This window comes from Stigmatopora argus, chromosome 3 (assembly GCF_051989625.1).
Source record: "Stigmatopora argus isolate UIUO_Sarg chromosome 3, RoL_Sarg_1.0, whole genome shotgun sequence".
Classification (NCBI taxonomy): domain Eukaryota; kingdom Metazoa; phylum Chordata; class Actinopteri; order Syngnathiformes; family Syngnathidae; genus Stigmatopora; species Stigmatopora argus.
Window position 1 is genome coordinate 7,217,668 of NC_135389.1, and position 23,109 is coordinate 7,240,776.

Consider the following 23,109-nt stretch of genomic DNA (forward strand, 5'->3'; position numbering starts at 1 on the left):
ACGCAAATGACAAAATTAGGAAGTGAAAAGTCAGACACTCTGGACGGCTCTCAGCATTCAAGAATGAAAAAATGAAAAACAATTGTTTTTGTAATTTCCGCATAGTTTTTTCTGTTCAATTCAGCAGTGTGTCTTCAAAGAATGGTTTGGCGGGAAATTACCAACTATCGGAGCAAAATTAAAAAACGGTATCTTTATTTTTATTTCATTTATTACTTTCAAAGGAGGCTTCAACTCAAATCTTCCTGGAAGCAAACTGGCTCTAGTAATCCTGTTCAGTTCGAAAAGTCCAAAGACGCGGATGTTACGCACTTTTGCTTGAAAGTCAGTCAAAGGGGGAAAAAAGTAAAGTTTGGAATCTTCCGATTGACTGTTTGCCTTGAGCAACATAGATGAAAAAAAAAAGAATGGTTGAGATGTACATTCTTTACGTCTTATGCACACTGGCATGAAGGATTTGCGAAACACTCAAGATCTTTAATGGCAACCTGGGAGATTTCAGAAAACTCAAAAATGGAAGTTTACAACAATCTTCCATGTGAGGCCATATAACTTCAAAAGTTAGAAAGTAAAGATTTTTTGTGTTTTTACATTTGACACTTTGGGTGGTTTGGGAAAGAAAAGGAGGAAAACTGTAATAGCCCCAACTACTGATACCTCAGTATTCTTTTGTTGTCGTGGCTCCTATGTCAAAGTATTTGAAATTGTCTCCCAGGTGGAGCTTTAACACTATAAATTGTATTTCCCCCAAGAAATAAAGTTATAATAAAGTTAGCACACTGAAGTTGTCCTTAAACATTACAAACGATCACATTCTGCTCAACATATGCGGCGGACACATACGAAAACTGACTCAACGTCAGAATTTCTGCAGAATCCTTGGGAATGTAATTTTAAATAAACTAGTGGTTGACAAGTCCTTGGAGCATCATCATGAGTCGCCGCGCTCTCTTGCTAAGAGGGGTATGGGGGTCCTGCTGCATGAAAGCAAAGAGCTTCGGTCTAACCTGGGACAGCACGGAAGACATGTGATCTCTTGTTCGAGGGTCGCCGTGGTCGAGGTTCATCAATGCATCCTCCAAGTAGCTGCAAATACCACCCAAAGAAAGATTTTGATCAAAATGAGAGCCAAAAATTGTGGCACAAAACAACATTTATCTTATAATATATTTATCGTCTTGGTAGTTTTTCACTTAACCGATCTATATGCAGAAAGCCGCACAGGGTAATTTCATTAGCGGTAACACTTTCATCACTTAGACTTCAATGTCAAGCATGGTTTTTGATAGGTACTTTTCACATGTTAATGAGTTTTGTGGTTTTGCCCCAAAAAAATGCCATAGGATGGAGTTGTCATCTACAGCTGGGCCATCTCCGCTTCCTCCTGCCATTGTGCATCTCCCTTTGCAATTAATTGTTACAATGAAACAGCTGGTGGTGTGAGAGCCCAACAGCTTTACTGTCTGAACAGTTTAAATGACCATTCATCTCTATGGGCACAGCCTACCCAGCTCAATCTATTGTGCCAGCTGGCCCAGGGCCAGGTCTAGGGAACACTAATGTGTACAATAACTATATCAAAATCTCTATTAGTGACCTCTTTGTCTTTCTCTATATTTGATCATCTGAAATATCACTGAGGAAGTATACCAAGAGGACTTTATGCAGCAAGTTTTGAAAATTCTAAAGGAGAGCAATATTTGCATGACCACTGAATATAACTGCAATTTTGGGAGTTTGAAAAGCAATCGAGTTTAACTCAACAAGATACTAGCCTGTGAAGACCCAGATAGTTTGCGCTAATAAAAGTTCATAATGAACCACACCCGCCTCTAAGGTGCCATAGCCCAGCTGCAAACCAGAGGCATCTGAACTCTACACCAAGCTGTAAAGAGACATTGCTTTGCTCAGGGAATTGTTTGAGTGCAAGAACAGCAGAAGGGAAGAAAGGATGCATGCCTTCAGAGGCGACAGGGACGTAAAGATGGTTAGGTAGACACTCTCTGAAGAGAGATTAAATACCATTGGGGTGGGGGGTGACATTCAGATGACCTAGATAAGACAAGACCAAAAAAAAAATACTGTCATCCTTCACCACTTTACGGTTTCAACATTCGCAGCTTCAGTACATCGCTGAATTTAATATTAAGTATCCAAATCCAAAATGTTCATTAAAATGTCAATTCACACTAAAACTTGCAAGCGGAAGACAGGAGATGAAAAATGGCAGAAGTCGGGGCAGCGCCGCCCAACTAAGCGACGAAGAAGCAAAATTTCACCATAGAAAAATAACGCACCGAATAATATAAAAGGAGGACGTCTTTTGCCTTTTCCTGTTTTGTTTGGATTGGTGTACATCACCTCATGGAGGAAGACTAATCCAGCTTGGTTTGGATTTTGAATCGCCATTGAAAATGCATGGCAAGCGCTGTGCGCTATCAAGAGCATCCAATGAGCCCAGGAAAAAACGAAAAATGATGACAGTGACCGAAAAAGTGAAGTTGCTAGATATGCTCAAGGCGGGCAATAAGTATTCCCACGTAGCACGCCATTTTGGAATAAATGAATCTACCATGTGTCGCATCAAGAAAGAAGAAGTGAACATTCGAAAAATGGCGACAATATCATTTTCCAAGGACAGTGGTAACCACTTGGAATAAAAAAATGTAAGATTGAGAATGCCCTATCAGGCATGGTCTTGAAATGTAAATTTGTGACCAACAACAGAGTACCAAGTCATGGATCCCTCCCCTTCATTGATGTGCTCGAGCCACTCAGTTATCACCACTTGGTAAGATGGAAATGAAAATTGGCTTACATCCGCAGTGTTCGTGTTGGGCCAATTTCCTACTCAACAGGCATTAACCATTGTCCCATAAACAACCTGATGTAAGCATTGCTACATTAAAAAAAGATTGAATTGCTTGGGGGGGAAAAGGCAACTAAAACACTAGCAATTGTTTCATGGCTAACAACGGAAGATATAACTGGGATTAAAACTGTTTTGTACCTCTTTCGTTAAAAGAACTAGCAAATTGTGCATCAATTAAGTCCAATCCATTAAATTCAGTAAAGTATGCCCCTGATGTAACAGTGAGACTTTAAGATATATTTTGAAATTGACACCGATAACCCTAAAACTAAAAATCTTGTACCTTAGAAACCAATGATATATTGACTGATTAACCTAATGACAAACTGTCAAATTTAATTAAGCAAAGAGTCAACAGTTTGAAAAAGTAAAGTCCATCAGTCAGAGTGGACTGCTTGTAAAAGCCTATCTATCAGTGCCTATTCAGCTCAAGAACTGATGTGAATGAATTTTACTTAAGGATACGACACACCTTGCTTTAGGTGTGACTTGAATGATCTTGTAACTTATCGACAATTTTGCATAATGAATAAGAAAATAGACCTAGAGAACCCTGTCAGCATCAATCCTTAAATCCAAAGTCTGTAAAACCCTATAGAAAATGGCAACAATGTTGTTGCTCAGCCCAACCTGATTTTGAGATCAGAGCGTGTGTTGAGGTTTGATGAGAGTTGTTGTATGAGTGACAAAAGAACAGGTTGACTGAGAGGGCAGGGCTGTTGTCCAAACACCTCCTGGGAGTCGATGGTCTCGCACACATACAAGACCAAATTCAGATCTGTTGCTGACAGAGCCTGGAAAGGGATTAGGAAGATTACGGTTAATCATTCAGATAAAAACAATTTGATAACTTTATATAATTCCTGTCCATGCAACAGACAGTTTCATAAGAAAGTATGCGAAACCAAGGAAAGACATATTGCTAAATTTTCATTATATGCGTGGCCATGTAAACCCACAAAAATGCTCCTATTTATTTTTTAAAAACCCAATTACTACAACTTGAGTTATTGTTTCTACTGAAATAAGCAATGTTTCCATTCTATTCTAACATCCTTAGCTACTGTTGGCATAAATAGACCATCGGGATTTAGGTTGCGGGCCTGAACTTTGGTTATTTTAATACATATGCAAAATAATGGTAGCAAATATTGGCAGTGGTGAGTGATTTGGTAATTGCCCTGTATTGTTTGTGTATTGTCAGCAAATTGACACGAGGATTTCCCAAAGTGAATGCTACAGTTTAGGCACGCAGGGGCTTTGCAGGATCGGTTTGCTGATGACATCCATCATCATCTGTTTTACTTTTACTATATTTGTGAACAGAGTCTGCATGTGACCACCATTTCTTGAAGCGTAAGCTGAAAGACTTTGAAATCATTGTTTTCTTGTAACAGTCTTTACAGCAGGGGTGCTCAATACGTAGATCGCTAAGGTACTATGGGTAGATCGCACTACAACAAGATTTGATTCAACCTGTTGGTTTCTTTAGTAACACTACTATGAATTTGGCATATCTGCAGTAAGATATTCCCTCCAACTCCCATATGTTGATAAACCTCACAATAGAGTCTATTGTGAACTATATAAAACATACATAACTGCTGAGCTTTGTGAGAGCCTAGAAAAAAAGGTAGATCGCATGAGGTTGACTGAAAAGTTGATTTTGGAGTAAAAAAGTTTTAACATCCGTGCTTTACGGGATGGCAATAGAGAAGGAGCATCAGAACAGTGCTGATGTTTCTTTATTTCTACAGTAGAAAGACTCTCTTACTATGGATCAAGGATTTCAGTTTGATCATCAATATCATTATCACAATTTGAGGGTTGTGAGTTAAAGAAAGTTGTACCCAGTGACGTTTCCAGGCCCCAACCCAGAGGAACAGACACTGAGCAACAAAGTCACACTCTTAGACTATCAATAAAGACAACATATTTTGACATAAAACTACTTATTGTTAACGTGTGCATAGTGTCCTATAATACACCTATTACTGTATTCCTGAAGTCTGTAATCAGTGTAAAAATGGGGCAAAGTTTAGCAATGTCCAGCTACATCTAGCTCCATTTATTTATGCTAGACTCTAGTATAAAAAAATGCAATCGAACCGGATGGGACACAACAAAGATGGTGGCCGTCTCATACATTGGTAGCCCAATTCAAAGAGGAATCTATGTACAGATGCCTATGATGACAACAAACAGATAGCGAGAGATATCATACTAATTTAAATTGGCCAATGATCTTAAGCAAAAGTAATCAACACCTTACTTCCAATGCGGATTCTTTAAGAGGAGCACTACGAACTATGCTTGCTATTTGTACACCTGCATAGGGAAATATTTTATTCACTGGATGTGTGCAATTACTATTGCAATTCTGTTCTTGCAAAGAAACAGTTGCTATTAAAATAGCGCCAGTGTAGACAGAATTTTTTTTGTTTTGCTGTCAAAGTAAAAATTGTTGTGTGTTACCTGTTGGAAAGCCTGGTTAAGTTGTCCCTGCTGAAGGAGCTGAAGGATGTTAGCTTGCTGTGTCTGGTAGTCCAGATGTGCTGTGGGGACAGGGGTGCCTGCTGCAGATCTCATTGCCTGCATAATGCTGGAGGTGACCACTGCCTGCTGCTCCTTCATTGCAAGGCTTACCTCCCCTTTGACAATACGCTGAACGTGACTAAGAATTGACTCCTGCAAACTGAAAAAGGACAGTTGACAAAAAAAGAGTTATTCCACTAGGCGTTAATCCATTGGTATAATTGGATAATTGATTCTATGAAGCTAATTTCCCCTGCTAGCATCACTTGGACAATTGTTTTGTGAAATCTTTAAATGAGGGGAAAAAGACAAGACATTTTCCCCACTGCTTTTCCTCAGAGTTCCTAGTGCTTGAGAAATCAATAAAACCAATAGGTGGCCGTGTTCTGTGTTTTTTAGTATGACATGACTAATAAATGTCACAGAGGTTGTGGAAATAATGTCAACAGAATGTCTTTGTTTGCATATACAAACACAATTTAACATTGCTCAATAAAGAGGCTGATAAAGATGTGAATATTTAGCGCTTTACACGTTGTAGTACCTTGGCTTGGCTAACAAAGAGGCTGGCACTGGACTGATGATGGATGATTTGGGCACTTACTTTCCTACCAACAACTGGATCTGATGTTGGATCTCAGCCCGGATGTTAGCCGTGATGCTATTGGCCAGCTGATCGGTGGATTTTTGGAAGCCATCAATCATATGTTGGAGTTGGTCAATCACGGGGTCTCGTGTTTCCTGCTCTCTCTGTTTCTTATTTTTTGCATGGTACTCAAGTTGTTGTAAGTCTGCAAAAAGTTCCAACAAATCCATTCTCTTACTCTCACAAGAAAATAAAATGCATAATTGACCTTTGATGCCCATTTATCAAGTTTGCAAGAATGTCTTTTTCAAGCAATTTTATTCGATCCTTCCAAGCTTTTCACGTGGACTTCAGCTAATACAGCTAAAGTTGAGTTAAGGCAGGTGGGCAATAAAAGACAGCCTTGCAAATATAATCTACCAATTGCCTATTTTTTCCATAAGGAATGTAGGGAGGCAATCCCAATATCAGCCTGTGCTTTTGTATGTTGCTGTTCAAGAAAAACCTAACCTAAAAACCGATGGTAAAATTATAATTTCTTTTAAATCATGTAATTTTTCACTCAAGTTTACTTTGCAAATATTTACAGGTTACTCTACAAGATGAATACATTGAGGATTATACTTAACTACTTAACCTGAGTTACATGAATAGTGGAATCTAATTATAGTGTACTAATATACTACAGTGTCTATCAAAATGAGAACTTAATCAATGATTAGCCAATGAGTAATTGTTTACATTGACAATTAGAGCAATGAATTAAAAAACAGTCACCCCTCCCCCATCAAGTAAATTATTTTTGTTTAGAGGGTAAAATGTAGTTTTACAAAATCAACCCATCTTACTGTAAATGGAGGGTTCCGGACAATCACAATCGACTTACATTCTTGTGTTCCTTGCTTGAAACTGTCGTTAATTTGCTGAAACATTGACTGGCAGCCTCTCTCGAAAACGGGTAGCACAATGCTTTGGAAGGCATCTTTGTAGGCAGCCTGGATAGGACCTTGCATTGCCTCTGCAGCAGCTCGGCCAATTGCATCGGTTGTGTTCTAGCAGCAGAGAAACAACTAATATCACTTAAGATCTGAATGAACAATGGGCAAGGCACCACAGATCTTGGACCATGTAGACAAGAAGTGATATAAGAGAAGGAGAGGGCAGACACCTACCTTGGATTTAACAACCTTAATGACATTGTCCTTCAATGTCACCTCTACAGAGGTCATCTTAGAAGAAATAGTGTTGTTCAGATGAGATGTCACTGGCTCCAGACTCTTCGAAATGGCTATTTTTAACAAAAACATCCATCAATCATTATTTGGGAAAGTAATCAAAGATTAACAACAACTTCCTGTGGCAGGCCTCTCCAAAGTCAACACTAAAGTAAACTATGTTTTTAGTTTATGTATGGCCTTGATTATTCTCCTGATTACCAGGAAAAAAAAGGTTGTCCAATCATATTTTGAAATTCTCCAATCTATGTGAAGTAATTGGAATACTGCAAAAGAAATTTGGAATCATTGAAAAGCTCGGAATGTCCTCTATAGCGCACAAAATGAGTTATAATGCGATTGGGTGCACTGGGTGGGAGATACGTATTTATGTTTACAAATGTCCTCTACAGAGAACAAATTTGAACTACTGGTAGCCAGGAGGATATAACAGTCTGTCAGTTGTTAGTGAAAACTTGCTTAAATACAGGATTCAAAATGATTTTTTTTAAATATTAAAATTATGTATAGCATGCAATAAGAAGAGTTATTTTTTAAAAAAGGCAAGTCAAAATATTAGCTTAGCTTAAGCATTCCAGGTATACCAACTACCACAAGGCCAAAAGACCAAATTGAGTTTTTCCAAGTTAGAACTGTGCAACATAACTTAAACGCAACAGTTCTGTGGTAGAACAGTTGTTATTGTTTGGGGATTACTGTCCACTTATTGAATAAATGTATTGTATATTAAAATGAACAAATTTGATTTGGGACCTGAGCTGGGAAACGTCCAAGTCTTTTGAAGGAACACAAATGGGTCAATATGCCGAGCTTTCATTGCACTCCTTTTTGCAGTTAAGGCAGATTGAAATGCACAGTGGCTTCGTGCTGCCAACTTGAGGATGGGGGTGTAAATGTAGATACTGATTGTTTATTTTCACCAAAAACACGTGCAAAGATCGGTTTAGACCGCTTTTGAATGGACACATGAATTGTTCAATGTAAAACACGGCATGATGAAAAAATGGATTTTTTTTTAAGAACCCTTAGGTTTCGACATAACAGATACTACAAGGTGAGTATTGCACATGCACAGATCACAATGCCGTGGAAGAAACAAGACATCGTTCAGGCCTAGCAGCTGTCTGTAATTTTCTGACCCATAGTAACAATAGCATTGGATATTGCCACCCACTTAAACTTTCCCTTTCACTCCTATATTTTATGCATGTATATTTATTACCTTCACTAAGAATATATAATGTGAATAGGCATGAAAATAAAGAAAGCACTTTAGTGTTGTGATTCTTCTTACTTGGCGGAAGTGTTTTTTTCATCTCCTCTCGAACCACTTTGTCCATTTTGTTCGTTAGGGAATTGGAAAGGGCGTGGCTTAGCTGCTGGTTGAGTTGTTCCTGATGGTGTTGCTGATTCCGAGTCTCTGCAAGAACACGCTCGCATATGCGCTCTGGGGTCATCAAAGGTTAAAGTTCACAAGAAGTAAAGGATGTAGTTGCAACATGATTAACACACTCATCTCAGATTGTTTTTTATTCATATAACCTAAATGCAGGTCCCGGAAATAAAATTTCATGGAGAAACAACTTCCGGTTGGGACAAACTATAACAAATTTAACAGCTTGGTGTGTTTTTAGTTGAAATACCTTATGGTATATGGATGATATTGCAAGTTATTTCTCCAGTGCAAAAGTAGGTTGTTTTGGCTGTCAATGGGTGAAATGTAGCAGTTCTTTAGAAAGATCACTAGATAAAAACAAACTGCTACTCTGCAGTTCAAGCACTCCTTATTTCTGAAAGATACGTTCTTGTTCCTGATGGTTGGTCAGTGCACATTCTACTTGGGCAATTATGGAGCTTTGCATGGCTTCAATTTGTCCTCGTAGCTCATTTAACTCTCTCTGCTGGCCTCGGAGAAACATGAACAACTCTTGCTGCAAATCTGCACTCATCTGTGGAGAACATGAACAAAACTAATGAAATTGACAAAATTACTGTTAAAACAAAATGTAAATGTTTTTATAAAAGGATGCCGATGAAAAATAATGTCCATTTTTGGCTTTGATCAACACTGACAAGTTTGCCAGTAGAGAGGAACAAAACAAAGTATAAATTAATCATAACACTTTCGCTGAGTATTGTACATACCTGTCCGGAGTCCAATTGTCTCAACTGAGATGTGTCGCTGTTGAAACAAAGAGTGGGAACATAGGTTGAGAATTCAACGTCACCATTTCTAGATAGACAAAGGATCCAAATACCTCTCATCTTTCTTGTTCTTCCTTTTAGCCTTTGGCGAGACTCTGGGTGGCGTCTTCCATTCTTTAATTGGCAGCCTGTGAGAGGTGCGGGGGCCACAATTTGCAGAAGATGATGCTGAACCAGCCAGCTCATCTTCCGGGTCACTTGATCAAACAATGAGACATAGTTTGAAGAAAATAAAATAAAAATGTCTATCTGTATTTGAGTCAACAAGGGCACTACTGTTACCTCTGCTCGGCACCAGTGTCCTGACTGTCATTCTGTGACAGGTGATAGGACCGACATGCATAAGGAGAACCCAGGAGTCTTTCAATTGAATCATCAACTCGTGAGCTGTGATACAAAAAAGTATCCGGTATCAAAATACACAGTAATGGCATGACCAGCAACTAGACAAAGGCACATAGATTATTAATAAGACACCTTAGTTATAACTCTGATAACATTAGTTATTTTTGCTTTGTGATTGAAATCCCAATGCAACTTGTTAATTTACCATGAAAATATTTCTATATTACAGGACAATCCAGTTGATTGTAAAATAAAATAGAATTTTAAAAAGGATCAATATAATAACAGGTGAGCTAAAACTTTAATAATTCTGTATCTCTAATAACGTATTACCAGTCTCCAAGACTATTGTCTCTATTCCTGGTTTCCCTGGTGATGTCGGGAGCAGCTGGCCAAGATGTGTGGCTTATGCTGTTCTCTGTAGAACTTCCTGCTAACCCAGGGTTTTCCTGTGATAAGGCAGTCTCCAGGAGAGATGGTGTTTGGCTAAGTCTAGGCTTCAACTCTAGACATTCTCCAACAGGTCCATCTACACATCCAAGCTCCATGGGCAACAGGCTGTAAAGTTGTTTTTTTAAAGTTCAGGTGTAAATAACATCAAAGAAACATGAAGGCATTTTGGTGTTCCTGCAATGGAGCCAATGAGACCTAGATTGGAATGTCTGAATTATTGTCGTTTAAGCACAAAGTATGTGATTTATTTGGCATTTCTTACTTATTTTGTTGTGTACATTCATTTCTGACTTATTTTGTTGTGTACATTCATTTCTTACTTATGTTGTTGTGTACATTAATTTCTTACAAAACGTTTTTATTAGTTCATTACAGTACCTGTTGCTGTTCACTGATCGTGGTGAAGTAAGCAAGTGAAGTGCAGAAGCAGCAGAGGCCATACTATCAGTCTGAAGAGCAGACAGAGGTAAGGAGTCTAAAGTGGACACAAGCCCACGTTGAAGCTGCAGGGTCTGAGATGCAATCTCTGGAATATCCTGTGGCATGACTGTGGAAGCTGAGGAGATAACGTCGGGAGAGCGGGTCCTTGTTGGGGAGGCAAGAGGTGGCATGAGCGGAGAATCAAGAACCTGAGTGCTGTCAAGCGCATTTGGAGTGCTTGCGGAAGACAGTGCCTGGACAGAGAGTAGTGATTAATATTGATGCGATTAAACCGACTCAACTAACAAGTAGCTGGCAGTCAGTGCATCAGGTTATACCTGGATGGTCTCCAATCCTGGCAGGACAGCAGACGCAGGTCTTGCAGGACTGCTAGTGGAAGCCGGAAGGGACAAACTGTTATCTGCCCGGTTGGGACTCTGACTAATGTCATCAGAAGTTCTGTAAAAACAACAACAAACCAAAGTATCTCTGTGGTCAGAAGGATGCTATCATTTTCTCATAAATTGAGAAAACAAATTGTTGATATTGAGACAATGACGCAACATATTATGCTGTGTTATAGTACAATAATAAGACAACTGTGTCATTGTACAATTACAAACGAACAAGAAGTTTAATTTCAAATGGTTAATATTAAATATTGCAAAAAATGTTGAAGTTGGTAAATGCTTCAAAGAGACAAAATTTTATCCATCAGTGTTCATTATGATCTCCATAATCCAGAACCCCAGAAAAACTCACCTATTGGTTGAGTCAGTTGAGTTGCTGCTTATTGCAGTTATAATAGTCAGACTGCTGGCGCTACTGCCCGGAGATGCAGGCACCTGAAGAGTGTAAAATCAAACATGTTTGTCCAGCCTTGCACAATGTTTCATTGTTGGTGCTAATTAAAGCATGAATTAGTTCAGGAAACAACGGCAGAATGGGCATCAAAATTTTATTAATACTGTGATTGAGAAAGAACGTTAATAAGAATTTGCAGGCACGGGAACAGATTAATAGATAATGATTTTCCCCTGTGTTATAAAAGAGGCAGTGTTCGTTCATCTTTGTAGTTTTCTTTTTTTACACCGACACTATCTTGATTTGTTATATGGTACGTAAAAAGAACTGTACATTCCAATATCCCAACGGTTAGAGCTCTGGCTATTACCCCAAGAGTGGACTGGACCTACGGACATAACCCAACATGACAAACAAAAGCTATGGAAGCGTAAATAAGAGTGCTACACAATAATAACCCATTGGTGACAATGAAGCAACTTGCTAGAAGGTGCCAATTGTTGGAATTTTTTATCAGACAGGAAGGTGATGGTGCCACTATTTTATATATAGCGTGTACAACATGTGCGGCACTAATTGAAGACTGTAGTGACCCGGGGACGCACAGTTTCAAGAGACAACAATTTTTTATTGGAACTAGTTCCGATTCAAAGGCATATTTTTGTTTTTTTAAATCTTTGGTTTTAGTCATTCAAGACAAGCATGTTGTGGATACGAAAAGTGCCGGTTTCGTTTTACTTTTATTCATTCTCAAAGGCTACTGGTATGAAGTATCTTAACTTTAGTTTGAAATGGATTTTGCCAACATACTGTAAATTATTCCCTTTATTATTTTACACATGAAATATTTATGGTGTTTATTTTATTTTAAAACAGATTTAAAACCAGAATCCAATCCAGCGGTCTGAAACCGGTCGTCAAAGGGCCACAGGGGTGCAGGTTTTCATTCAAACTGAACAAGCGAACACCTTTTGCAAGTGTAATCAGTTGATTGCAGCCAGGTGCTACTTATTTTAGAAGACCCCTCATTGGTTAAACTGTCGACACTGGATCCGTTGAAACAAAGACCAGACCAAAGACCTAATCTAATCTAAAACATCTTGTGCTTTTACAAATCCCTCGATCCAGGCCCTAGCTTCTAGGGCTCCATCCAAGATCTCGTCTCGTGGTGTCAAAATGATCACAATGTATATTGCATTTACAATTACTGGCCTCTTTCATCTTTTCCAGTAAAACAACTTGCAAAATCGACTGACTAAATATTCTTTGCACCACTGTAATTATGTCAATATTGTAATTATTTAATTTAACTGTTTTTTGCAAAATGAGTGCAAAAATATAACTTATTCAGTTAAATATACGTACTGGTCTATTCCACATGAAACTAAACTGGCATGAATGCAAACCAAACTGAGTTTGACACACCAAGTGTACACCAATATCAGAACGGCAAAATTAAGGGTAAATTAATAATTATAAGTATAGTTACAGGATTATAATGAAAAGTTCAAACAGAAAACAAATATTATTTAGAAATATTTTTACCGAAGTGCTTGGTGTCATAAAGGCATCAGGAGTCATCAGTTTGGGCATTTGACCATTGCCATTGGTTGTGTTTGACAAGAAGTCAGCAGGTGCTGGAATTGACGGCATGTTCCTCAGGTCAGTCTGGGACCCACTCTCTGAGTCCTTGTCAGAACTTTGGTCAGTCAAATGATCTGAAAAACCTGTTAGATACATCACTCTTAGAATAAAAAATATGGAAGTCACATTTAAAGTATTCAATCTGTTTTTTGAATGTAAACAGTAAATGTATTTTTTTTACATCAAATTTTAGAAAACCTTAAATATTTTGATTGAGGAAAACGATTGCGATCACGTCACAAACATATGAACTCCCAACAGATCCTAAACTCAGTTCGACTTAACCTGATGTATGAAATTGGGGTTGAAAAATGCAATTCAATGCAACATAACTAAAAGTGACCAATTAGTAAAGAACTGTTGAACTGTGTGAATTAATGAAGTGACCAACCAAAAAAATCTGGAGTATCTGCATGGAGTAGGCTGTTCGAGTTGGAGCCTGAATTGGGTTGGAACCATATCTGAACATCTTGCAGACTCCTGAAATCACAACATATTCAAATAAATGAGAAATGGCAAAGGTTTTTCACAATATATAGCATCATATAACAGGGTTGTGAAAAATGTAAGAGTCATTCTGCAAATCCAGGTTGTACAGACAACGCAACTTCAAGTCCCAATTTCTTATCGATATAACATAGCATGGTGGTTGATAAGTCAGTGTCGCTCATTTTGCAGTGCCAGGTCACAAATGGTAACATTATCTGCATATCATAATATATACGCATGTGCCTCAGGGTAACAGACCGGCAGCTTTTACATTTGTGAGCAAAATTGCTCCATTTGCCATCATGACAGAGTGAGAGAGAAGTAATGACAGTGGCTGCAGAGAATTGTTTATTGAATAACTGCCTAGTTTAATTAAATGCTACTTAGCTGGTTACCTACTGTATAGTATACTGGAACTTACTTGGTATGAACACAGTAGAGTTTAATTTGGATGCCAGACTTGGACTCTGTGGGTCCTTGGGTGCCTTCTACAAAAAAATTACATAAATAAAAAGGACAATGATTTATTATGACGTTAGTCCAGTGCATGAATCAGATTTTAAAACTGCTAGATCAAAATGGGCTTTTGAGCAGGCATTTTATCCATCATTAAGGCTTCCAACAATGCACCTGTTGTCGCAGTCTCACTCTCCTCCTCTGCAGGAAGCACTTCAGTGTGTCGCAAACGGCTATGAGCAACTTCTTGGACTCCAAAGCTAAGCACGGGATGGGTGAGTAGAAACTCTGACACAGCAGTAAAAGTTGCCTGGCCTTTTACTGTATCTTGTGTGAGCTCCATCACATAAAGAACCTGGCAGGGTGACACAATAAATTAACATTAAAAGAAGGACAATGAAATCGACAATACGAGAAAGTGCCACATTATGTTTTAAAGTTCTTCATTTTTTTTAAAGAACTGGATTTTTTTTTAAAGCCCTCATGGTGCTTGATAATCACAAGGTTTAGGTTTTCTTTAAATCTCATTCAACACTGTAAAAGTGTAACAGTTGATAATATTGAACTGACCTTCCTCTGTACATCAGAAAGGATGAGATATTCAGCAGACAGGTCCAAGCTTGCCTTGAGAGTTGGCAGAACTGCCATGTTCATTGGGTCTGGAGAAAATCTAAAAAACAGCCACGACCAAGAAAACATTCTTAAATAAGATGTGCTGTTCATATAACAAAAGGTAGAATTTATATTAATGTATTTTACTTTTAATTTATGCAAATGGTTTGGGGATATTCAAGGAATTGAAATTTCACAGAAAATGTTATCAATAGTATATGATTACATTAATTTTTCAAACAATACGTGGGAAAGCAAATACCTGATGGTCTGCAAACAACTCCAGGAGACAGTGCACCACAACTTTAATTCTTGGTTCTGATCTGCTCCAGTTATAAGAAACCGCCAGAATTGAACCCTATTTAGATTAACAGAGAAATGAAACAAGTAATTGTTTTGTGTTTTTTTTTTTAAATCATTCATTTTGTTCAAAGCAATCTGAACTCTTGTCTACTCACTCAGGGTCCTGCCTTTTGTGATTGTCACAGAAAAGAAGGCAAGAAAGAGGACGCCCACCATGAGGTCGCAATTCATGTAGACATCTAATTAAAGAACACAAATGTGAAATTCTCTTTTTTTAAACAAAATTATCAGTGTACAGCAAGTATATAAATAAATAAACATACCTTGGCTTGTCCTGTCCCCCTTCTATATATATCTGCCAAAATTTGATGTATCCATCATGACTGGCTGTGGCTAAAACCGTTCCATCTGGAGATAAGGCACCTTCACTGACGCGCTGGTAAGACAGTAACATGTTTTATTGTTTCTTTTAGTTAAAAAAATGGCATGCAGGTCTGTTCACTCATCTTTAGAAATAAATTACAAAAGTAGTTTCCTCTTCACAAATGCTGCTTAACATTTAGGACTCATAAAAATTAATGTTTTGAAAAGTGTTCTTGTGAGGAAACGATCCTCAACACACGACCATCTCATGAATCAATAATGCTAAAGCTCAGCTCAATTGACATGAAGCAAAAGGCAGAATACACCCTGAGCTGGTAATTCGCCAAGTTGTAAATAAATAATTCAATTGCAATCATTCATCTCGTTAGCTTTTTCACAAATGCACCTGAAGAATTACAAATTCACGAGGATCCATATTTAGATGTAAAAATTCTCTTTTGTTAGCCTTTTTAATAATTCTGTTGCTGAGTCATTAGTAGCCAGTTAATATTAGAATATTTTCTACAGTAAAAAATATTTGCATTAAGTTAGTTAAATAATATAAATTGAAGTCCACCAACCAGTGAAAATGACACCTTTTCCACCAATCTGTTCCAGATAAACTGCAATCATTAGATTGCAGTCAGCTGATGCTTGTTTCATCAGAAACCTCATTGTTAAAACTGTCTGTGCTGTTTATGTTTAAATACAATCCTGCACGCACACCCTTTGTGGAATTGGTTTGACATCTAGCTTTGAACATGTGCAATTTTAGGAGTTAGCAGCCTAATTAACATGCTGGTTATAATGGTTGTTTGACAATGTATGCCCTGCGATCGGCTGGTCTAATCCATCTCCCGTTCAGTCAGGCATAGGCACCAGTGCTCCTAAAACCATCTCGAGGATATGCAGTACTCAAGATGATGAGAAATTGAATTTTAAATCTAGATTTCATCTGACAGAAGAAAATATAATAGATTGTCCTGAAGTGCATTAAGTCCATTTTTCTTTGGTCTTCACGTGTTTTATCGCACTACTGAGGAGCCAGGGCTGAAACTGACCTCCAAACGCAAATGATGCAGCCACCATTTGGTATTTAAACTTGAGTTATAATCACCTATAATGTTAAACACTGTCTATAATATCCTACCTGGGTATAACCCTTCACTGTGATGAGGCCATCTTTCAAATCTGTGGCATTAACGGGCCAACTAACAATGTTGGCCCTCAAGACCTCCAGATCCCACACTTCAGCCTAAAAAAGGACATTACAATTAAGGCATGTTAAAACTTAAAGGTATATTGTGACATATCATGATGCTGGAATACAGTCTTAGCATTAAGATATACTGTTGATGTTGTCAATGGAAAAAATAGATTCATTGAATATTTTCAACAAAGCACAAGTACAGTTGCTTAAAATAATAGCTGTACAGTGATGGCCAAAAGTTTTGAGAATGGCACAAATATTACATGTTCACAAAGGCTGTTCCTTCAGGGTTTTTACGTCTTTGCCAGATGTTTCTAAAGAAATCTAACATTTGTGTCATTCTCAAAACCTTTGGCCATGACTGTACTTAACCAGGCAAAAGCTAGCTTTAGTTATGAAGACCTTAGATTTGTTAAATGCAAGAAGTTTTACTTCAAAATGCCATATTATTAAACTGGGAACATAGTTTTTGTTGAATTAGATTCGACAAATTTATATACTCATTTTATGGTGCTGAATCCAAAACTGGTCTCAGTTTCTCTGTCCTATTTCGATATTTTGACCTCTTAGTATTACTGTTCTTCCAAAAATATGAAAAATACTGTTGCGTACTGTTAAATGTTGATTTCATTAAATATGAAAGCTAAAAGGATGACTACAATTGTTGTTTAACACATGTAATTTTACAAACGATATGACGAAAGGAATTATAACTGTGCTAGTAGTAGTAACAACCATGTGCTAGAGCAGGGGTGGGGAACCTATGGCTCGGGAGCCATATGTGGCTCTTTTGATGGGTGTATATGGCTCTCCGCTAACCTGTGGTAAAATATGGGAACCACTGGTGGGAGACCTAAGTCCCGAACACACCAATGGGAGCGTCACGCCGGCAATGTGGCGCCGGCACGATCTCTAGCACCTTTTTAATCATATTTTTTCTTCATTAGACTCTTCTGCATGCACAATGATTGATACTAATTGATTAGCAACAGTGAAAAAATGTACTCAAAAGAATTCAGAGACTTTTTTTAACTTCCAAAGTGGTGAAATGATTAATAAATTGCCCACATTTCATGTATTTTTACTTTTAAATTCTTAGTATGGCTCTCAAGGAATAATGTTTGAAAATATGAATTGTTTATGGCTCTCTTCCTCAAAAAGGTTCCCGACCCCTGTGCTAGAGGAAGAAAACAACTGCAAATTTACATTTCACACACAAGGTTTTTTTGGAATCAGCAAAAAAATCTAACATAACCAAGAAATTGTCCCCCAGTGTTCGGAATAAATAACATTTTATATCAAACAGATACCCTGTCTTCATGCAGAAGGGCCAAGGTCTGACTGGGGTCCTCTTGGTTGTCTTCATTTTCATCTGGAATAAAAGGGCACCAGATGAGCCGTCTATGCAAATTCAGTGGCGTATCCTGTGGCCTGCGAATATGAACAACTATCTGATCTCTAAGGGGCACAAATTAAGGAAGACATGACCAACCACAAGTAGTTTTCATTAGATATTCAAAATTAAAGCTCTAGTACATGGATGAGTACTATAGTGGAAGAAGATGGAGTATTTTGAATATTTAACCAAAATCTTAAGTAAAATGTGCATTGTCTAGTTTAGTGGCGTAACCGGACAAAACCGAAAAAGACGTTGGGAGAGGAAGTGGTAGTTGTCAAACACGGCAGGAAAATGAAAAGAATAGGACATTTTAGCATAACTTCTGTTCAGGATACAGTATTGTACTGCTGGTGCAAGTGAGCTCCCATATCATCAGGTTACCAGCTTCATCCACACAAGCCAAAAGAGGCGAGTCAAGGTGGGCGAAAGCCAGATCAGTGACAGCACCAGTGAAGCCTTTCAGTAAGGAACGCTCGGCAGAGCCCAAGCTTAAGACACGTATCATAGCCTGGTTGTTGGCGCCTGAGGGAAATGAAAGGCAAAACAAATTTTGGATTTGTAACATTTATAGAAATTTTGTAAGAACAAAAAAGATAAATCTGCAACTCTTACCTCTAATTGCATATGCCATAAAGGAATTAGACACAGCAATAAGTCTTCCATAATGATACTTGTGTTCCCAGTCGTATTTGGCAACAGGCTGAATCTTCACCTGAAATGAAATTCATCACTTAAAACAAGTAGCGTTTTTCTGCAAAGAGTCAATGGTACACAACAAACAGGTCTCATGAATTTAAATCTCCAAGAATATGATGGATTGCGAAGGAAAATCTATGGTCTCACTAATTGAGATGTACCTGATGTTTTTCAGAGCATGTTTATTTATGTAATGATATGGCAAAAAGATTATAAATAACAAAAGTTTACATGTTCAAAATAAATAAAATAAAAATATTTCAGATCCTGTGATTTGAGCATTGCGCATCCCTACATTACAGTTCATATGGGATATGTATAGGCTCAGTTTGAGCATCCCTAGTAGTACCTGATCTCTTTTGCAACCTGTGGTTTTGATGGAAGGTTAGTACTTTGTCAAAAATCCCTTTCAACACTGTCTCCAGAAATATTAAAAATCTTACCATGTTGCTACCTCGAGCTTTGCTGTTGATGCTCGAGTCCTGACTGGCCACAATTTCCACATTGTTCGAGGTGATAGGAATACAGGTAGACTGATCATCACCCGAAAGGCGGCTGAAATTGCAGAGGTAATTGGAATTAAAAATATTTCAACTGAAACTCAAGAAAATCTAAATATTATAATAGGTTTGTGTTGTTTCTAGTAATAAAACGCATTATCGCTAGAAGTGAAATGAAAACATCTTCACAAAAGCGCTGTTATATAAAATTATCAAAGGCCCTCCCTCTTTATTTTTTTATTGAAATCAAACAAACCTAACACAAACGGAAAATAATCGGGTAGTGCAGCAACATTAAAATATAAAACAAACAAAGGGTACAGAAGCGTAGATATTTTTGCTCAAATGTAAAGATATCTAATGAGCTATCTTTAAGTAATTTTAACTTAACACTATATTAAGTTATAAGAATTTATTAATATTAATATAGTAGTTGCAGTTAACTGTTTTAATCTTTTAATATATAAAATTTCAATTAATTTGTAGTGATATAGTCGCCTGTGAATACAGCTAATGTCATTGGGAAAACACAGTGACAGAACCTAGTGGCTCTCTGATGTTAGCAACAGGGTGAACTCTGTGTTTATGTATCAGCATCCCTCAAATCTGACAAAACTAAGGGCTTGTTAAACTTCATAGTTTATCATGGATGTCAATACTAGACATTCTTGATCTGTTGGTATAGAGACATGCTGAGGCATATCTGTAGTATTAATAAGAGAGGCATTAAACCCTAGTGGTCGAGTAGTCAGCATACACGGTTTATGCGTGATACGTGACGATAGTGGGGATATATGGATTTACTATCAAAGCTTACTATTGTTGGTGCAATATATCGGAGTATCGCACAGCACAAAAATGTGGATGGAAAATGGACAGAAATGAAAACACTTTGGATACAAATGATGAAAATGACAAAAGTGAATTAAAACACAAACATTATCTGGACATCCTGAGGAATGATGTTAACTGCGGAGATAGGTCTGGTCGAGCCTGACATTGATGGCAAGTCGCCACCTCCGAGAAGACCCGCTGCTCCTAATAACCCATTTAGCTCTCCATTAAAAGATAACCGTCTTTGTCCATCACCTGATTCTGCATCTGCGGAAAGAAATGTCTTATACTTTAGTGGTTTCACTATGATTGAAAAAAAAGAAGAAAGCCAGCAACACGTCTATATAACATAAAGTTATTATTATTCCAGCTCAATTGGAAGGGTGTGGTTGGTTGCAGGTAATGTCAGGATAAAAAAAAGATTTTTACTTCGATAATTTAAATACCTGCATATTGTCAACACAACTTAAATACTGCATAAGGCATCTAGAGAGAAGTAAAATCTTATATTGGGTGTACTGGTACTTTTAAGGGATTTTATATATCACGTTATCATGCAAGACTGACTATATTGGTGTTGGGACATAATATTTGGGCTAATACCAATTCCTTGCTTTAGCCTTTGGTTTTTCCAATGGACGTGTGACACATTCAGAGACCACTGATGTGGCATCTGTGACAACTCACAATGCAGAAAGTTTGGTGTGTCAGAATTCCTACTTGTCATCTTGCAAAATTTGACAAATCTGTCATGTTCCTGCAATTTCTTGGTAAAGACTGACCAATGAGTGTGACAGTGTGAAGTAGGGTGCTCCTTTTTTTACTGTGACTGCAGATCCAGAAAGCATGGCAGATGTATGCTCGTTGTGGCTGCGATTTTTGTGTTCCACCCTTGTGTCCCATGATTTTTGCATTCTCACAATCCACCCACTTTGATGAAGACAGGCTGAAAACAGTGAACACAGCAACTCCCATTGAACCTTACTGTATATATCAGGAGTGAGTAGGCAACATATTAAGATGTTGACATATTTCTACACCGTATGATTGAATTTGCCCATTGCGCACAAAGGCGCTATGACTGATTGACAACTCCTTGTCCTACTCCTCGATGGCATCTGCTGTCAGACCACGGTCTTTGTGGGGGTACGGTAAAATCAGGCAGGCTCTCGTATGTTCCAAGACAAACCTGAATATGACTTAATCCCACCTTGGTGTTGCAAAATTAGATTCACCTGCCCATATTCTTGATTGCAATGAAACAAGCGGGGTGTTTTTGTTTGTAATCACCACGCCTTACTGAAGCCTTGAAGCACACACTTCCTTAATATGTGTCATAGTAAACAATATAAACATTTTATAACATGTGCATACACTATCTTAACGTTGATATTACGCTGCTACTAGTACACGGTATTATAATCTTACGTCATTGGTGTATGATTTATTCACTTAATAGCATTGCAAGACATAAAATACAAAGATTCACAAGGATAAAAAAATAAGAATAATAAATAAAATAAATAAAATAAAATAAAATAAAATAAAATAAATAAAATAAAATAATAAAAAAAATTTAAAAATTTAAGTGGAACATGACACATAACACATAACTTCACACCTTCCTCACACAGTCGAGGACACTGTATGCGTTGCCGCGGCACACTGCAAGAGAAATGCGCTGTAACAGCCATTGACACTCGCGTGGCTCGTTTGAAACAGCCACGAGCCGGGAACCTACTTCTAACAGAAACTTCAAAGTGGAGTCCCCACATACACCTGAGGTTTCGAAGGCTATGGGCTGGAACAAGTATCTATCGACAAGCGGTGCATACTTGACGGCCTTCATTGACTCTGCCTTGTTCGCAGCTGAGCACGCTTTTATTGCAGATGAAGCTTATAATCTTAAAATTGGAATTTCATTTTGAGACCACTTTGGTTACGTCCGATACATTTAAGTTTATAAATAAAATAACATGGAGGAAATTCAGGATTCATACGAGTGTAATACATCGAAAACCCAACACACAACCAAACAACGCTTCAAAGTTTATTCGTTATTTTAACTCGTACTTTTCATTGTCAAACAAACAACTCGGCGATAATAAAAACCAGGTAAGCGCTAACCTGAAATCTGGCTAAACCCGGAGACGATATTAAACGCGCAGATAGCAGAGGCGATTTAGAAGTAAATATTCAGGAAACTAATATCACCGTACAACAAAATAGCATTGTGAGCAATTGTGTCCGTTTTCAATATTGTTACTATTCCAATGACGTCGTCTTTGTGAGAAGATACGCGACAATGGAATTCCAAGCGAGGCAACGATCCGGTTTGCAGGCGTTTCAGGAGCTTTTGCGGCCTAGCCAGTTTAGCGCCTCCACTTTCCATTCACGGTCACTCACCAGTGTTGTCACCAGGACGGTCGAGCTTCAGGATGTCCCGGAGATGCTGTGTCGCATCAATATTAGCGTTGAACGCCATGGGTGGGGGAATGGGGGAACGGCGTATATTAAGGTGCGGAAATTTTTAGGTTTGAAGTGACGCTGTCAGTATTCACTTCGCTCACCCGGAGCAACCATCTAAACTTCCGGTGTGTCAGATTAACGTTCCGTCTAGTATCTGTGTTTGGCCATTCGTTCCTATTTCTTCGTACTTTTAGCCAGCTGTCTACTTTTATAGTATTCTCGCTTTCTGTGTCTTTCATGCGCAATGATTATGCTGCAAAATTATTGTACATCATGGGTGTCCAAATGCAGCCAATTATGAAAATAGTAAATATTACCCACAAAAGAAGCTGAAGAAAGGCATACATTCCGTTGCACTTCTCATCTTGAACACTAGATGGAGGTAGTCATTTTAACAGCGCTCTACATTACTTCAGATCATTTTTTTTCTATTTTATTTTCTGAACCGCTTCATCCTCACTGGGGTCGTGGGGGGTGCTGGACATTTGAATACTATAATACTTTTCCCCCAGTTAATACATTCCCTGGGTATCACATCGGCACATAAGCAGATTCTCAAAATTAATTGACTCTGACTCGAGCAAAAAACATGCAATCGGGACATCCCTAATATAATATATAAATAGTAAAGCATGGTGGTGACAATAAAAGCCTCCAATTCAATTGCTTTTCAATCTCA

The 23,109-nt window shown here is 38.0% G+C and overlaps 1 protein-coding gene across 1 annotated transcript in view; it reads right to left on the minus strand.

Annotated features, from left to right (window-relative positions):
• The window catches only part of edc4 (enhancer of mRNA decapping 4), a 23,051-nt gene extending 467 nt beyond the window's left edge, over positions 1 to 22,584 (minus strand). The window contains exons 1-30 of the mRNA XM_077596735.1: positions 22,368 to 22,584; positions 20,066 to 20,228; positions 19,071 to 19,182; positions 18,544 to 18,643; positions 18,267 to 18,453; positions 17,843 to 17,990; positions 16,473 to 16,577; positions 15,283 to 15,395; positions 15,115 to 15,198; positions 14,919 to 15,014; positions 14,615 to 14,714; positions 14,219 to 14,399; positions 14,010 to 14,076; positions 13,491 to 13,579; positions 13,001 to 13,182; positions 11,414 to 11,496; positions 10,990 to 11,110; positions 10,610 to 10,905; positions 10,112 to 10,336; positions 9,716 to 9,820; positions 9,487 to 9,630; positions 9,374 to 9,410; positions 9,030 to 9,177; positions 8,523 to 8,675; positions 7,166 to 7,281; positions 6,880 to 7,045; positions 6,012 to 6,198; positions 5,348 to 5,567; positions 3,503 to 3,666; positions 1 to 1,086 (exon numbers count right to left, since the gene is read on the minus strand). The exon at positions 1 to 1,086 is cut by the window's left edge and continues 467 nt beyond it. Of these exons, the coding sequence (XP_077452861.1) occupies positions 903 to 1,086; positions 3,503 to 3,666; positions 5,348 to 5,567; positions 6,012 to 6,198; positions 6,880 to 7,045; positions 7,166 to 7,281; positions 8,523 to 8,675; positions 9,030 to 9,177; positions 9,374 to 9,410; positions 9,487 to 9,630; positions 9,716 to 9,820; positions 10,112 to 10,336; positions 10,610 to 10,905; positions 10,990 to 11,110; positions 11,414 to 11,496; positions 13,001 to 13,182; positions 13,491 to 13,579; positions 14,010 to 14,076; positions 14,219 to 14,399; positions 14,615 to 14,714; positions 14,919 to 15,014; positions 15,115 to 15,198; positions 15,283 to 15,395; positions 16,473 to 16,577; positions 17,843 to 17,990; positions 18,267 to 18,453; positions 18,544 to 18,643; positions 19,071 to 19,182; positions 20,066 to 20,228; positions 22,368 to 22,446 (4,155 nt within the window). The 5' untranslated portion in view covers positions 22,447 to 22,584 and the 3' untranslated portion in view covers positions 1 to 902. The remainder of the gene's footprint in view (positions 1,087 to 3,502; positions 3,667 to 5,347; positions 5,568 to 6,011; positions 6,199 to 6,879; positions 7,046 to 7,165; positions 7,282 to 8,522; positions 8,676 to 9,029; positions 9,178 to 9,373; positions 9,411 to 9,486; positions 9,631 to 9,715; positions 9,821 to 10,111; positions 10,337 to 10,609; positions 10,906 to 10,989; positions 11,111 to 11,413; positions 11,497 to 13,000; positions 13,183 to 13,490; positions 13,580 to 14,009; positions 14,077 to 14,218; positions 14,400 to 14,614; positions 14,715 to 14,918; positions 15,015 to 15,114; positions 15,199 to 15,282; positions 15,396 to 16,472; positions 16,578 to 17,842; positions 17,991 to 18,266; positions 18,454 to 18,543; positions 18,644 to 19,070; positions 19,183 to 20,065; positions 20,229 to 22,367) is intronic.
• Between the last annotated feature and the right edge of the window lie 525 nt (positions 22,585 to 23,109).